A 15,331-nucleotide genomic window follows, 5' to 3' on the forward strand; every position below is an offset into this window, starting at 1 on the left:
AGGGTTTATGTAAGTGTTACTAGTTTTACAGGGTGTAAAATATAACTTACTCCATTCTTCTTGTTCCAGCTCAGCAACTGGTTCCGAATCAGCAGACAGCTCAAGAGTGGAGATTCCAGATTTAATAAGCTTCTCAGCCTGCATGTTTAGAGACTGCACGTCGCCCTTGTAAGCATTCAGCTCTCCCTCCAAGTCTTTGTGTCGCTGCAGAAGCGCTTGGGCGCTCGGTTCGTCCACGCCATAATCCTCGGAAGCTACAAGAGCCATCTTCTCGTTCATCCAAGAGTCAGCTTCGTTCGCGTCCGCGTAAAATTGGAAGGCTTCGGCGGCGTCATCCAGCTGCTTCTTCCTCAGCGCAGCCAACTCCTCCAGGACCTTCCAGTGCTCTTGCAAGGAGTCGATGCGGTTCTGAATTTCCAGGGACGACGGGTGACTATCCGCGATCAGTTTCCGGCCAGCGTCGCAAAGCTGTTCGGACTTGGGCCTGCGTACTTTCATCTCATCCTGCAGAGCCTTGTGTTTCTGTTGCAGAGAAATCACAGCGCGCAGATCCTTAGCAGAGATCCCGGCCTTGCAAATCCGCTGCTTCTCGATCAGCCAGGACTCTTCGTCCTCGTGGTCTTGGAGGAAGTGGAAGAAGTTCCTAGCGTCCTCGAGACGAGCTTTGCGCTCCTTGCTGTACTCCACCAGCTTGTCAGAGGCACGGTTCAGCATGTCCAGTTTCTGTTGAAGCAGGGGCACTTCTTTGCTCTGAGGTTGCGCCAAATGCTGAGCAGCTTGCCTGCCCAATCTCCTCTGGGTCTCTCCCAAGGCGGTCACCTGCAGCTCCTGCAAGCTGTGCTTCTGCAGCAGATCCTCGACACCCAGCAAATGTGGCCCAACGTCTGTGCTCTGGAAGTAGAGCTGGAGTTCCTGAATAGAGGCTAATGTCGTGTCGATCTCTCGCATCAGGCTCGTGAGGGAACTTAGGGCAACCAGGTTGGACTTGTGATGATCCAAGAGGGCCAGAAGCTCCTTCCACCTTTGCAGTACTTCCTGTTCCCTGACGCGAACCCTCTCCAAGCCGTGATAGTTCTCTCTCACAAGCTCTTCCGACATGTTTGTCAAATCATGAAAGCGTTCCTCTCTGGCCAAGATGTCAGCGCTGATGGCTTCGTGCTTCTTCACCGTGGCGTCCACCTGAGCCAAGTTGCTACCGTATCTTGGATCTGTCAACACTTGAATCATCTCCTTCAAGTAGCCTTCCCTGAGTATACTCTTCCTTTCAAACTTGTAGTTCAATTGTTCGAGCCTCTCTTGACGAAGAAGCTCGGTTCTCAGGGCTACCTCTCGCCTATGCTCTGCCCGTTCTAACTCCACCCAATTCCTCTCAATGTCGTGCACCAATTGACCCTCCTGGGGCGTAAAGGCTGGCTGGTTCAACGATTTCAATTGGGTGTTTATATGAAAGTACAAAGCTTCTATTTCGGATCGCTCTTTATACTTGGGTGGCTTCTCCACCGTTCTGTATTGCTTAAAAGCTAGCAATTCACGTTGTATGCCTTCTAAGGAGTTGGGAAAGTTTCGGTTCTCTAGAACTCCTATCTTCATCTTGATCCATTCCAACAAGTCTGTCGTGAGCTTCTCATAATGGATCTTCATCTTATCGGCGTCCATCATTTGCCCCACAATCTACAGACATTGAGCAACTTAAAGGCTTCCGACAAGCTTCGGTAAATATTAAAAACAAGCAGGGAATATTTAACACATAATCGGGTAGTTTGAAACTTAGTTTTTACCTGATTTAACGAGTATGGGATAAAGATTAAAATTACGTATAATTTACATACATTTGCGATTCTTTTGCCACTCTTAATCTCATTCTTCATTCTGGCAAAGGTGTGATAGTAAGAAGCGACATAGGTGATGATAGACTTCTCGTCAGGACGTGCTGTATCAACGTCTTCCGCATCCAACAATCGTGGAATCCCCAGTTCAGAATTGGCCACGTCAAAGGCATAGTTGAGGTTGTCGATATTTTTATTCTGTTGTAGCTCCGTCCACTCGACCAGGTCTGGCCTATGAGCGTGTATGAGGGCGTTGAAACCCAGACCACTTCTCCAGGATCCTGGAACAAACGACACGTGCACATTATACGCTTCTATATTGTTCAAAACTGGCTTTTTGCTTCTGATATAGGAGTCTCATGTACCAGTGAAATCCTGAATATTAACTCCTGGATAGCCATTGGTTTTCCTCTGGCACCAGAGCAACAGGGCGTCTTTGGCGGACTTCTTTTCGCTGCTGTCATTCTCCTCGTCCACGTCAATCTCGATTTCCTGAATCTGAAATCTGAGGATGATCGTCCAGATCAATCCCAATATCAACCTTGGGTTTCCATCGACTATGTCCTCAGCTCCTATGCTCTCCAGGCGGACCTGCAAATAGCAAGAAAGCGGTCAAGATTAGGATCCGTGGCGTTGCGATCCTGTAAAGGAATACTATAATGAGGTGGGTACAACTATTTATGGAATTCAGAAAGACGCGAGACCCCGAATGATTAGCTGATTAATGGACAGCTTTAGAAAGGTCATGCGCCGTGGATGCCATTTGGAAATGTTTATGCAAGTATCATAATGAGGATTTAAGCAAGGGGTCGGCTGACTTTCCCCGCGCAAACAGTAATTTCCAATGAAATATTCATTGATCTCCAGGTGCCTCCTTCTAGGCTACGTTGAAATTGCCTATCCGCTCGATGTAGGATCTCCCTGCACAGTTGTATCAGGTGAATGCAACCGCATAATACGCTCGCAGAATTTACGAGAAGGGATTGGTGGACTTCTGGTACAATGATATTCGCATTCCAGCGTGCACGTGTGTGCACGGCCACGGGGGAACAAGTAAAAGAGTGGAATGCACGTTGGCTATGGGTATCGTTGCGTAAACAGTGGAGTTTAATAGGCGACTGTGTATGAGGGAACGTGGATGAGTATCTCTCTATGATAAAATAGAAACGTGCATTACCTGGTTGCGTCATGTGAAAAGTAAGAAGTGCAAGACGGCCTTCAGAATATGATAATGTGGTTATTGGAAGTGAGAAATCAGATGTATTGTGTCAGGTCATGTCTGTATTTATTACAATAGAGACAGGGAAAAATATTCGTGTAACAGTTGAATACACTGTGGGGTACTTCACTCCTGGGGGGGGGACTCTGTGATGCCTCATAAGGGTTCCTGGTCCCCCGCCGCATCGTCGGAGGACGGTCATCGTGGGGTTGTGGTCGGTAAGAGTCCGGCACTACCCCCCTCCCCCCTCTATTTAAAGGCCTCGGGGTGTTCATGAGGATTTCCCCACGTAAAAGGTTTAATTGGGGAACCCCAGATTACCTGTTATTTTATTTGAAAGTTAATGCATTATACTTTCCATTCTGATCATATAGAATGATTGTAGTATAATACTGTGTACGTAAATTGACCATAGAAGAACCAGGTTAGACCACCAGTGTGTAGTAATTGTAATGTGGTAAGAAATTACAAAGTATGGAGATGGTAGTGTCATAAACATTAATACCTGGATGCGCTGTTAGGCCATTAGTCACACCTGATTATACAGCACTCATCAATAATGAGTGAACAGGTGTATTACATTAGACTATCTACTCTCATTAGTCTATTTTTATTGTAGAATCCATAGAATGGTTTATGATGGCACTGTTGTGTAAAATTAAAAAGTACATGCACTGTTATGTCATTGGGCATGCCTAATTATAGTTCGTTAATACAGTGCTATCATACAGAGGAGGTAAATGAATTCTGTGAGGTACTATCTTCTACTGACTTTATTATCATAATCTAGTATAATACAATTTGTAACAATAAGTTTATTAGATGTGTCATTAGGTGATGCATTAGTACTTCCAGGAGACAGTTACGCCATGATTAATTTCTACACGTTTCATCAAATTTCATGAACGATTAGGGGCAGGAGAAACGCTTGCGGGCCAACAAACGTGTTCACGGTATCAACTACATTATAGTTAATCGTAGTGCGTGCCTGAAGCGCGACGTTCTCGCTACTTCTGGAATGTCGTCCGATCACTTGTGCCGGTCTATCAAGGCCGCCGCGAAATGAAAATTATTGTTCTTTCCAGGGCGCTTGACATCTCGCGGAATGTAAAAGAACCATAATCGACAGTAGGTAAATACGAACGCACCATGAAGGACAAATTGGTCCACATGTGACGACGCAGTTCGTAAAATTGTTGGTGAAGAGCCAATACCACAGACGAGGATTCTTATACGAGTAGGCCTTTCGCCCAATGTATCTTTTCGGACCATTTTTCTGGGACTCCAGAGCCCCATTACCATTTTCGTGTCACTCGCAACATTACCCTTTAAATGTTTGACCTTGGTTCTCGTTAGAAATTCAAAGAATCCTTCAGCCTTCTCGAATTTGGCCATATTTTCATTCCTATTGTTTGCAATAATTATTAATTAACATTAGGCCACAGTTAAAATAATGCTCGTTAGCGTGGGTTGTATAAATAATCAATACTAATTCAGTGAATAGTTTCTTAACTGATCGCCATCCATGAAAAGAGAACACTAAAATCACCTCCGAATTTTCAGGTCGGTATGGCAGTCATATTGGGCCACGATAGTCCATAAGGCGTAAGGTCTACTCGTATACCTCGTCTGCGATGGCAAATCATTCGGTACTCGTAAATTTCTCTAGAAACTATGCGTAGAAAGTCTGTACCAAATTGCATATTGCATCGATGCTATTCAATCGAGAAATTCCTTTTTCTCACAGTCGGTAATTTACCTGCAGCGAATAATTTATTATCGACAGATAATTGGCGGGGAAATTTAAATACCCCCAATAAATATTTTCGTTTTTCGTGAAATTTGTCAAGACAAATACGCTCTTGCTGCGTTGCATCTGATGGTCAACGTTGTAGATCAACGACCACTTCGAACGTTGTAGAAAACGAGTTAGAATCAATGATCTTGGGCGCTACCCCATGATTAGCCCTTGGAAAGTAAACAAACGGTCGTGCCATGCATATTATGCGACGGCAAATGTGTTTTTTTCGTAATTTGTAGCCGCGATACGCGTTGTATGCATAACAGCGGCGATTTACAGGAGCACATCGGAGGTGATCACTCGATAATAACAGATCTTCGATCTGCATAATGGGCCCTCGAGGCAGGCGTTAGCGGTACGATCGTTCCATTCATCATTTTTACTGGATAATGTATCATTAAAACGTGAAGAGCAACCGTCGTAAACATTTATCGAGAAGTGGAGCGATAGAGGGGCGGCTGAATGGCGCAGGGATAGTTACGATTCTATCACGCGAACCACAGCAATCATGCTTGGCAGACAGGTCTAGGCGAGATGGGCTTTCAAAGTACACTGTGCTCAAAGTAACTAGGGGATCAGGTTTCTGAGCAATTCCAAAGGATGCATATCTTTCTTATGGGTGGTAATCAATGTTCCCAAAGACCCCAATCAAATACACACGTGTTTCTAACCTTAAACAACTACTCATAGAAATGGCTGAGGAGGCTACAAGTTAAGAAGACCCTAGGATCACCATTCCCAAGCCCATATCTCAGACAAGATCCGATCAAATCTCTTTGTCTATGCTTGGGAACCACAGTTCTTGCCAATTATGAACCTGGTGATTAGGATGATCGACCTGTCCTGGTACCTCGCGATATCACCAGGGTCGAGCATCATTTGCTTATCTCATTGCTACCAAACGATACGTCGCGTCTTCTCCGTCGGTGTGTAAATTGGCAGAGCAATAAATTCTGGGACTCGATCGAAGGGGCCAACCAAAGAAGTCATTTAAAAAGTCATTTGGTGAGCGAAGCCCGACGATTATCTTTATGGCCACGCGATACCAACCAGCCCCGCTCCGTCCAGTCCGCGTCGTACAATCCGTTAAACCGGCTGAGGGATCAACCTTCGAATTTTCAGCCGACCGAACTGCATACGTTCACGTTATAAACCGAGTATCAGCGGCGTATGAATAATGAATGAGCCACGGGCTGCATAGTAAGACGAGAGTACGGTACTGTTACATCGACCGGAGGGTGGGGTACAGTTAAAACTCGTGCAACGAGACGGCCAGCCAATAAGTGGCATAAAGGCAACGGCGTTAAATAACCGGTACCCGGCTCCTCGACGATTGCTTCTTGTTGCAGGCCACGGGCACATCGGTTCTCGAGTGCCTCTCAGCGAGCATCCAAGTGTGGCCTTTTTGCTCGTAACGGAATTAATGAGAACGACGTTCGGACGGGCGTTTTTAGCGACCAAGGGTTTGGTTACATTAGGGATACTCTAAACAGACGTTTGGAGCGTGTTGTGTCTGGAGGTACCCCTGGGGCACTGTGAATTTAAGAGGACTCTTACGTAATCTGATAAGTTGCCCCCCAAGTCTGCCCTTTGACGATTCCGAGCGAGGGGGCAGGATATTTTAGGCGCTAAAGGCGTCAGTAAAGATAGGCATCTGTTTGTTCCATAGGTAAACATCCCCTTTAGTCCCAGATGCTCGAATGGCCTCTTGACAGGATGCAGGAATCGATAGAAGGTATACAGGATGTAGGTCATGAGGCTTTAGGGTAGTTCGTAGTAGTCCCCTTCGAGGAACTGCATATAAGTTACTCTAGGGTCTCAGTTCCATCGACTCTTTAACATGTATCCTTCAGGCTTCGCGCGTTTATTTTTAAGGAAGCGTGTTCCTTGTTTTTATTCCGTTGTAATTACGTTAATTTAATTTCAAATAGAACATTTATACGACACCCATTAACTTTCGCTTCAGGCTGAGAGGCTCGCCAGCTTCGTAAATTAATTAAGGAGATTGCTATCGATATTATATCCCACGGATAAAATAGGATAAAACATTGACACACTTGGAGCGAACATGCGATCAATTAATCCGTCCAAGGATCCTCAACGACTTTCCGCACCATTTTCTCGTTAAACAGGTTGTTCCCGGTATCCTACTTAAGCAAGTCGATGTCCTTAAAGATACCGCCGTCCCGTAATACCTATCGGATCATCCATTCAGTCATTTCGCTTAGTTGCGTACTCCGTTATATGCTCGATCCGCTTATAAGGACACTCGTTTCAGATATTAAGTATCTTATTTGTATCGGTGGAAGAGGATGCAGTGGAGGATATTGGGTCACGGGAGAAAATTACCGCAATAAAACGTAATTATGGAAGAGCCGATTGCGACACATTAACTGGAAACTCTGCGATTAGTCTTCCTAGCTTGGGGTAAGCGTCTAGATTATAATTTGTCCCAATTCTGATCGCTTCAAACGCCAAGTTGGCAACTCCAATATCTAGTAAATCGAGACTTTTTCATCTCAGATGTTTCAATTGTCTTTAGATCAACACGAAGACTCGAATTCGCAAACTGAACAGCTATATTCCATCCTCATCCTGACTTTCTAGCAGCTCAACGTGGCTCGCCACGAATTGCAGCGTACTAATGGAAATGTTCGCGGAAATTAATACCATCGGGGTTGCCATAACACCGCCGATGGTGCACGGGACTCCGCGAAGCCAGTGGAATGAGAATAGCATTCTTAATGCATTTAGCGTGGAATGCGACTCCTACGACCAACATTCACCGGATTGGCGAGTTCTACTCGCCTGCCAGCGCTCATTTATCCCAGCCTTAACTACCTGGTGCTGCTACGATGTTGCTCCCCGGCAAAAACGGACGATCCCATCGTCTAACTGATAATTTGCAACTAGGTGGTCGTTTGCAGGCCCTACTAGTCACGCTACAGCTGCAGCAAAAGGATCCAATATTGTAAGTAAACCTGCCTATCTCCTAGCGGGGAGGGAAAACTCTGGTCTCAACCGTGTCTCCTTATTGCTTTGGTCGTTCAGCTCTAATGGCGTGTTTCTCTGGGTCAGATGGTATCGGAGAGGGTCTGATCCTTCGGGCCTACTATCTGCACAGGTGGTAAGACGTCTAGCTACCTCAACGATCCCTCGGTTGAGTCTCCTTATTAGCTTGACTAGTTAGACCCAACTGCATCGATTTCCTCAGCCGGAATCCTTGGTCCCCAGGTGCCTAGACGTTTCGTAAATTGTCTCTCATCCTACTGTCGTCTTCCCTGGCAGTTGTGCAAACGGTGGTTCCACTGACCCCGATGTAACATCCCAATTTCGATCGACCACCTGTGCGCCTTTCACGTCCATTCAATTCCTGCGTACGCGCGGCGCAAATTGCCGGGATCGAGGCGAAAACAAGCGGCCAAGGATGAACACCGACTCCCTGGAAGACTCGAAACCCGCGAACGTCGGGCAATTTTCATCCGCAGGTGCGCCTCCTTCCTCTCTCTTTCAGTCTCTTTAACTCGGGCCGCGTAGCGGTTTTCCTACGGCATCGTTTACCAACCGGCAACGCGCATTCTTGGCAGGACTGCCGGAATGTGGATCGCAGGCACGCGAATGACAATTCCAAAAGGACGTTCCTGATCGTGACCGTGTGCACCGGTGCAACGCCGGGGAAACGCGCCAAGATTCCCGGCGTTTCGTCATCGTTTAAGGAATCGTGCGAGCCGCGTCTCCACGGATTCTCGCCTTATCCGCTTTACCGTTAAGCCTGCTGGAGTGGGACGCCTTGTCCCTTGGAGATCTACGATTAGGCTACCGGAGACCAGACTGTTGGGATCCCCTTTTGGAGGGGGGAACGATTGCTCGAACAAATTGGGCGATCATGAAGAATTGCGATAGACAGTGTGTTGCTTTTCGCTTCTTGCAACACTGTGAGGTAAAAGACCCAAAATTGAACCTGTTGATGTGTGGATGAAACGCTACACTATACAGGAAGGGTCTGAACTAGTTGAGATTGTATTATCTAGCCTAGTAGAGCCTCTAATATCTAATCAAACCGAACTTTTGTTATCTGACAAAGTGATACTCCTTAATATCTGACCAAATAGTACTTGCATCGCCTTACTTAACATCCTTTTGTAATCTAATCTGATAGATAGAATGTTGGTACGACAGTTTAATTATTTGAACTTAAACTATCAATAAAAATTATCGAGAATTTGAATATATCCAACAAGCGTCGAAGCATCTATCTAAATGATCAAAGATATTACCTCGTCAATAAAGATACGCATTTCGTTTTATTCCATGGAATATATTACGTCCGAGAATACTTTTCTTATCAATTGTAACGGCGCAAACGCTGTAACGCTCAGAAATAAAGTGCGTATGTGTGTGCGTGGCTTAATATCACGTCAACGAAACGTCAATAAAAGAACTTTATTGCGTGCGACATTTAAGATACGGGAAATCCAAACGCTACGAAACGATAACGAGCTACTCAACGCGAAATTTATGTCGAGAGTATAATTAACGGTTAACTTATTCGTCTTCAAAAAACGTGAAACAATTTTTCTAGACGTTCGCGTTTAATGAATTCGAGCCATTGACGTCTCTCAAGGCGGTCGAGGTCTTTGTGACCGAGTCACTTGCTTAATAACTTCAAAAAAGTAGCCATTGTGATAGGGTAATTTGCTTAACTAATTCAACTTGAGCCTCTGAATGAGCTTTTTACTTTTGCAAATCAGTTATTTAATAAGTTAACGAAACGTATGAGTAGTTTGTTAAATAAATTTACCGAACGGTGTGTTTGGAATCGAATTTCTTGTTCAACGATAAAACACTGCGAAAGAGTTGTTCACAGAGATGCAAAGGCAAAATGACGCATGCCCTCTTTCTCGATTCTCCGAAATTTCGGACCGAATCGTGGGAGTCGAGAGAGAAAGGCTCACACTTCCCTTCTCACTCTTCAACATCTAATATCCGACCTTCCGTCAACAGGTCTCCACTGGTCCCTGCTGACCGCTGCTGACCATTCCTGGAATTTCTGACAACGTATAACGATTACGACTGGCTACTGTTAGTCTTTCCCAGCCTCTACTGACAGCTGCTGACCACTCCTGGAATTTTTGACAACGTATAACGATTACTACTGACGTCTGCCAGCCTCCGCTGGCATCTGCTGATCGTTGCTGACCACTCCTGTTACTTCTGACAACGAATAACGATTACGACTGGCTACTGTTAGCCTCTCCCAGCCTCTGCTGGCCTCTGCTGACCACCGCTTATATTTCTGACAACGAATAACGATTACAACTTGCTACTGTTTGCCCCTGCTGGACTCTGCTTGCCACTGCTAGCCTCTGCTGACCACAGCTGACCACCCCTGATGCTTCCGACAACGGATAACGATTTCCACCGACAAAGTTGAAGGGTCGACAAAGACAAAATGACATATGCCCCCTTTCTTGATTCACCGAAGCTGCCCAAAGTAAGTTCGGACCGTCTCGTGGGAGTCGAGAGAGAAAGGCTCACACTTCCCTTCTCGCTCTTCAACAACTAATATCCGACCTTCCGTCAACAGGTCTCCACTGGCCTCTGCTGACCGCTGCTGACCATTCCTGGAATTTCTGACAACGTATAACGATTACGACTGGCTACTGTTAGTCTCTCCCAGCCTCTGCTGACAGCTGCTGACCACTCCTGGAATTTTTGACAACGTATAACGATTACTACTGACGTCTGCCTGCCTCCGCTGACCTCTGCTGACTGCTAATGACCACTCCTGTTACTTCTGACAACGTATAACGATTACGACTGGCTACTGTTAGCCTCTCCCAGCCTCTGCTGGCCTCTGCTGACCACCGCTTATATTTCTGACAACGTATAACGATTACTACTGACTTCTGCCTGCCTCCGGTGACCCCTGCTGACCGCTAATGACCACTCCTGATACTTCTGACAACGTATAACGATTACAACTTGCTACTGACTGCCCCTGCTGGACTCTGCTTGCCACTGCTTGCCACTGCTAGCCTCTGCTGACCACAGCTGACCACCCCTGATGCTTCTGACAACGTACAACGATTACTACTGGCTACAGCTAGCCTCTGCTGACCTCTGCCAGCATCTCCCGACCTAAGCTGACCTCTGCCAACATCTCCCGACGTCAGCTGACCATCGCTGACCAACGCTGACCAACGCTGACCGTTGCTGACAAATTGTAACACGATGTAATGTAATATAATATGTTTATACGTATTAAAGTGTTGTATAATGTAAATCTATTGCAATAAATGATATAATTTCAAAGAATTCTATGTGTTCTCATCACTTTTATCTTTCTTTTCCTCTCCCCATTACTCCCTTAGTTATAAGAAACCGTTTCTCTACTTAAAACTGGAATTCCAAAGTGCCCGGAGCGTTTTCTGAAATGCCGGTGACCTTGACCCACTTTCGAAACTGGGTCAAGGCCAAATCCTGATTCCCAAAGCGCCCGGAATTTTTCTAAGATTCGAATGGCCTTGACCTACTTTCGAAATTGGGTCAAGGCCAAATCCTGCTTCCCAAAGCGCCCGAAGATTTCTAAAATTTCGAATGGCCTTGACCCACTTTCGAAATTGGGTCAAGGCCATCCGGATTTCCAAGTTGGCCCGAAGATTTCTAAAATTTCGAATGGCCTTGACCTACTTTCGAAATTGGGTCAAGGCCAAATCCGGATTCTCAAAGTTCCCGAAATTTTTCTGAGATTCGATGGCCTTGACCTACTTTCGAAATTGGGTCAAGGCCATCCGGATTTCCAAAGCGGCCGGAATTTTTCTAAGATTCGAATGGCCTTGACCCACTTTCGAAATTGGGTCAAGGCCAAATCCGGATTCTCAAACTGCCCGGAATTTTTCTAAGATTCGAATGGCCTTGACCCACTTTCGAAATTGGGCCAAGGTCAAGGTCAAATTCGGATTTCCAAAGTTCCCGGAACATTTCTAAAATGCTGGTGAACTTGCGAAGAATGTGGTACGCATCTTATAGGTAAAAGAATGATTTGGAGAGGAAAAGGACGGTAAAAAATGATGAGAACACATTGAATACTGTGAAATTACATCATTTATTGTCATAGATTTACATTATACAACACTTCAATACGTATAAACATATTATATTATATTATATCATGTGACAAGTTGTCAGCAACGGTCAGCAGTGGTCAGCGATGGTCAGCTGACGTCGGGAGATGTTGGCAGAGGTCAGCAGAGGGTGGCAGGAGTCGTAGTAATCGTTGTACGTTGCCAGAAATATAAGCGGTGGTCAACAATGGTCAGCAGCGGTCAGCAGAGGTTAACAGAGGGTGGTAGGAGTCGTAGTAATCGTTGTACGTTGCCAGAAATATAAGCGGTGGTCAGCAGAGGTCAGCAGTGGCAAGCAGAGATCACCAGGGGCGAATAGTAGCAAGTAGTAAGCGTTATATGTTGTCGGAAGCATCAGAGGTGGTCAGCAGCGGTCAGCAGAGACGAGCAGAGACATGCAGTGGCAAGCAGAGATCAGCAGGGGCGAACAGTAGCATGTAGTAATTGTTATACAATGTCAGAAGCATCAGGGGTGGTCAGCAGTGTTCAGCAGAGGCCAGCAAAGGCATGCACAGGCAAGCAGAAACCTGCAAAGGCAAGCAGAGACTTGTAGGGGCATGCAGTAGTAAGTATTAATCGTTATAGATTATCAGAAATACCTGCAGTGGTCAGTAGCGTTCGGCAGAGGCCAGGAAAGTTCAGCAGAGACAAGCACACGCTGACAGAAATCAGCAAAGACCAACAGAGGTTAGCAGAAGTCAGTAGTAATTGTTATAGGTTGTCAGAAATATAAGCGATGGTCAGCAGAGTCCAGCAGAGGCAAGCAGTAATCAGGAGCAGTCAGTAACAGTCGCTGTATGGTGTCAAAAGTTGTCGGGAGTTCTGCACTTTTGTCAGCACTGGTCATCAGAGGTCATCAGAGGCAAATAGAAACCAGGAGTAATTTGCAGAGTTCAGTAATGAACTCTAGGAAAGGCAAGTAAAAATACCTGGGCAGTCGAGATTCCAAATCGTATGCCGTTGACGTGAGGTTGGATTTCAGTTGTTGAAGAGCGAGAAGGCAAATGTGAGCCTGCCTCTCTTAACTCCCATGAGACGTGTCCACGGTGCACTCGGCGCTTCGTCTGGCATCTCTGGTTTATACCAGAGATGACAGATCACGCGTATGTACGTGAGCTTGTAGTGTTTCGGAAAGTCGACAAAGGTAAACTGACTGCTCTCCTTCAAGAGTCTCAGACTCTTGTTCATCGGAACCTAACGGTTCGTACCTTTCCAAATGGGTTAACTACCTAATAAATCGAAGAATTTGTATCGTTTTGTTTCGAGTACTCGTTACGGTGCAAGCAACTTAGAACAATCCGCGGAATGCAACGATCGAACGTTTTATAACAAGCATGCCTATACATGGTTATGGAGCACAAGGTTGATTAAAAAACCTCCACAATAGCCAGCGGATGGCATCACGCTTGTAAAGAGTGATTCATTTCTATGTAAGACATTAAAAATAGCAGCAGCAACATCAGTTTCTTTAAAAGAAAACAACTATTCCAAGAAATTTTTAATATTTATATATATTCTTTGTTAATACTATATTAGAAACATGAAATTCCACACTAATTTATACATAGACTGGTAGGTTTCATACATTATAATTGCTAATCATTTTCAAAAAAAATACACCTAGAAACCTGAGCTTCGAATCTGCCTCAATTATGATACTTACTTTTAGATTATCAGTTGTTTAACTGCACTTCGTTTTATACAAAAATCCCGGCAAGCTTACTAGCGCGAAACAGATCTTATCGGTGGCCACCTGGTGGCGGAGACACGAAGCATTTTCCAACCACTGCTCTTAATGTATAAATGTTTTCGTGTTGCTCGTTATAATACAGAATAAATTAAGATAAAAATCACAGACTATTAAAAAACAATTGCTCCATGTTTTCTAACAGATCGTGATTGTTATCTTCGTGCGTTTCGTATTACCAATGCAACGTTCTAATCTAACATTTCCTTTTGCACGTTACAGAAAACGACGAGCAATCGTCGAAATTATTTTTGAAAAATCATTAATCGTGCGAAACACTCTGCCCTGATCTTTGCACTACTTACGTTATCTCAATTATTCGCAGCCCCAGCGCGACATTAATTTGCGAACTGATAAGGAGAGCCTGCCCTAATTATTTCTTTGCTCAAACAATTCTTACTTTATCGTCGTTTCGGTCTGGTAATAAAAACGTAAGGGTTATCAGTAGATGGAATTTTTCTTCTTGATAAATAATCTGCAACACAGTCGTTCCAATTCCACGGGTTTCGGTCCCTTTCACGATAATTACTGAGAAATGCAAGTCACACCGTTCCGGCGTACACTTTCACCAAAACTTTTTGTTTAAACGGTTAAGTGTTCGAGGCCTGGATACGCCGGGAGAAAATATACAAACAAATTTTTGTGCTTTTTCGTCGATCGAAGGTATGTCGTAACGTGGAAACTTTCGTTCCTCTCGTACGCTACTTTTGTTTTTTGTTGCAGCTCGTAATGTTACACTGAAATACAACATACAGTGCGTTTAACTACGTTCGCCATAAACTTTAACCACCTTTCATTTCGAGCAATATTCGAATATTATTTTTAAAATTCCCCAACGTGATTTATTCGATACACCGAGGTACACTAATGCTTAAAATACTTTCAGATATTAATTGATTAATTTGTTCACAGAAGTGCTCAACACTCATCACAATAAATATTGCTATTAATCACTTTCTAAAACCAGTTTATGAACCTGATATTTACTGTGAAAAATTCCACGTTCCCAACACATCTGTAGATCCAAATCAACGACTGTAGGCGCTAAGGGGACATTCATTATGTCTGCCACTGGCTGTCCCTACGGGCCTATCCCTACCATTTCACCTACTTAAGCGTAAAATCACCTGGTCGGTCGATGTATCATAACTCGGGAACTATCACGACCCAGAAGCATCGAAATACGAGGCAATGGAAAGAGCCAGAAACTGTCCCCCTCGGTCCAAATGCAAAGGCGTAGGACCTAAGGGGCCAGCTGGACTGAAGGAAGGGATCTTTGGGGCAAGATCGCCAGAAGAGCGGCGGTCTAACGTGAAATGATCTGCACACGGACAACGTGTGTGCCGTCTGGTTTCATTTCACATCTGCGGGACTCACGGTCTAGCAAGTTTTGCCTCGGTCGCTGACCCTTCTTTCCCCTCTCTCTATTTCTTTGATCCTGCTTCCATTCTGTCCTTCTTCCAGAGATTTATCTCGGCTTCGCCTCCTTCCTCGTGCTCTTTGTCATTGTGTTCTTCGACTTCAAATAACCCCCCCACTTCTCTTTTGGTCCATCTGCTGTTGACTTCATCTTTCGTCGTCCACTCGGAACATGCTGTTCCCTTTCTTCGA

General features: G+C 45.0%; 1 protein-coding gene across 4 annotated transcripts in view; it reads right to left on the reverse strand.

Moving 5' to 3' along the window:
• Kst (spectrin beta chain, non-erythrocytic 5 kst) overlaps positions 1 to 15,331 on the reverse strand; it is a 57,023-nt gene that overhangs the window by 14,010 nt on the left and 27,682 nt on the right. For all 4 annotated transcript variants that reach the window (XM_076769843.1, XM_076769841.1, XM_076769842.1 and 1 more), the window contains exons 4-6: positions 2,192 to 2,417; positions 1,830 to 2,107; positions 51 to 1,671 (exon numbers count right to left, since the gene is read on the reverse strand). In XM_076769843.1, the coding sequence (XP_076625958.1) occupies positions 51 to 1,671; positions 1,830 to 2,107; positions 2,192 to 2,417 (2,125 nt within the window). The remainder of the gene's footprint in view (positions 1 to 50; positions 1,672 to 1,829; positions 2,108 to 2,191; positions 2,418 to 15,331) is intronic.

The sequence above is a fragment of the Colletes latitarsis genome, chromosome 7, assembly GCF_051014445.1.
Source record: "Colletes latitarsis isolate SP2378_abdomen chromosome 7, iyColLati1, whole genome shotgun sequence".
Classification (NCBI taxonomy): Eukaryota; Metazoa; Arthropoda; class Insecta; order Hymenoptera; family Colletidae; genus Colletes; species Colletes latitarsis.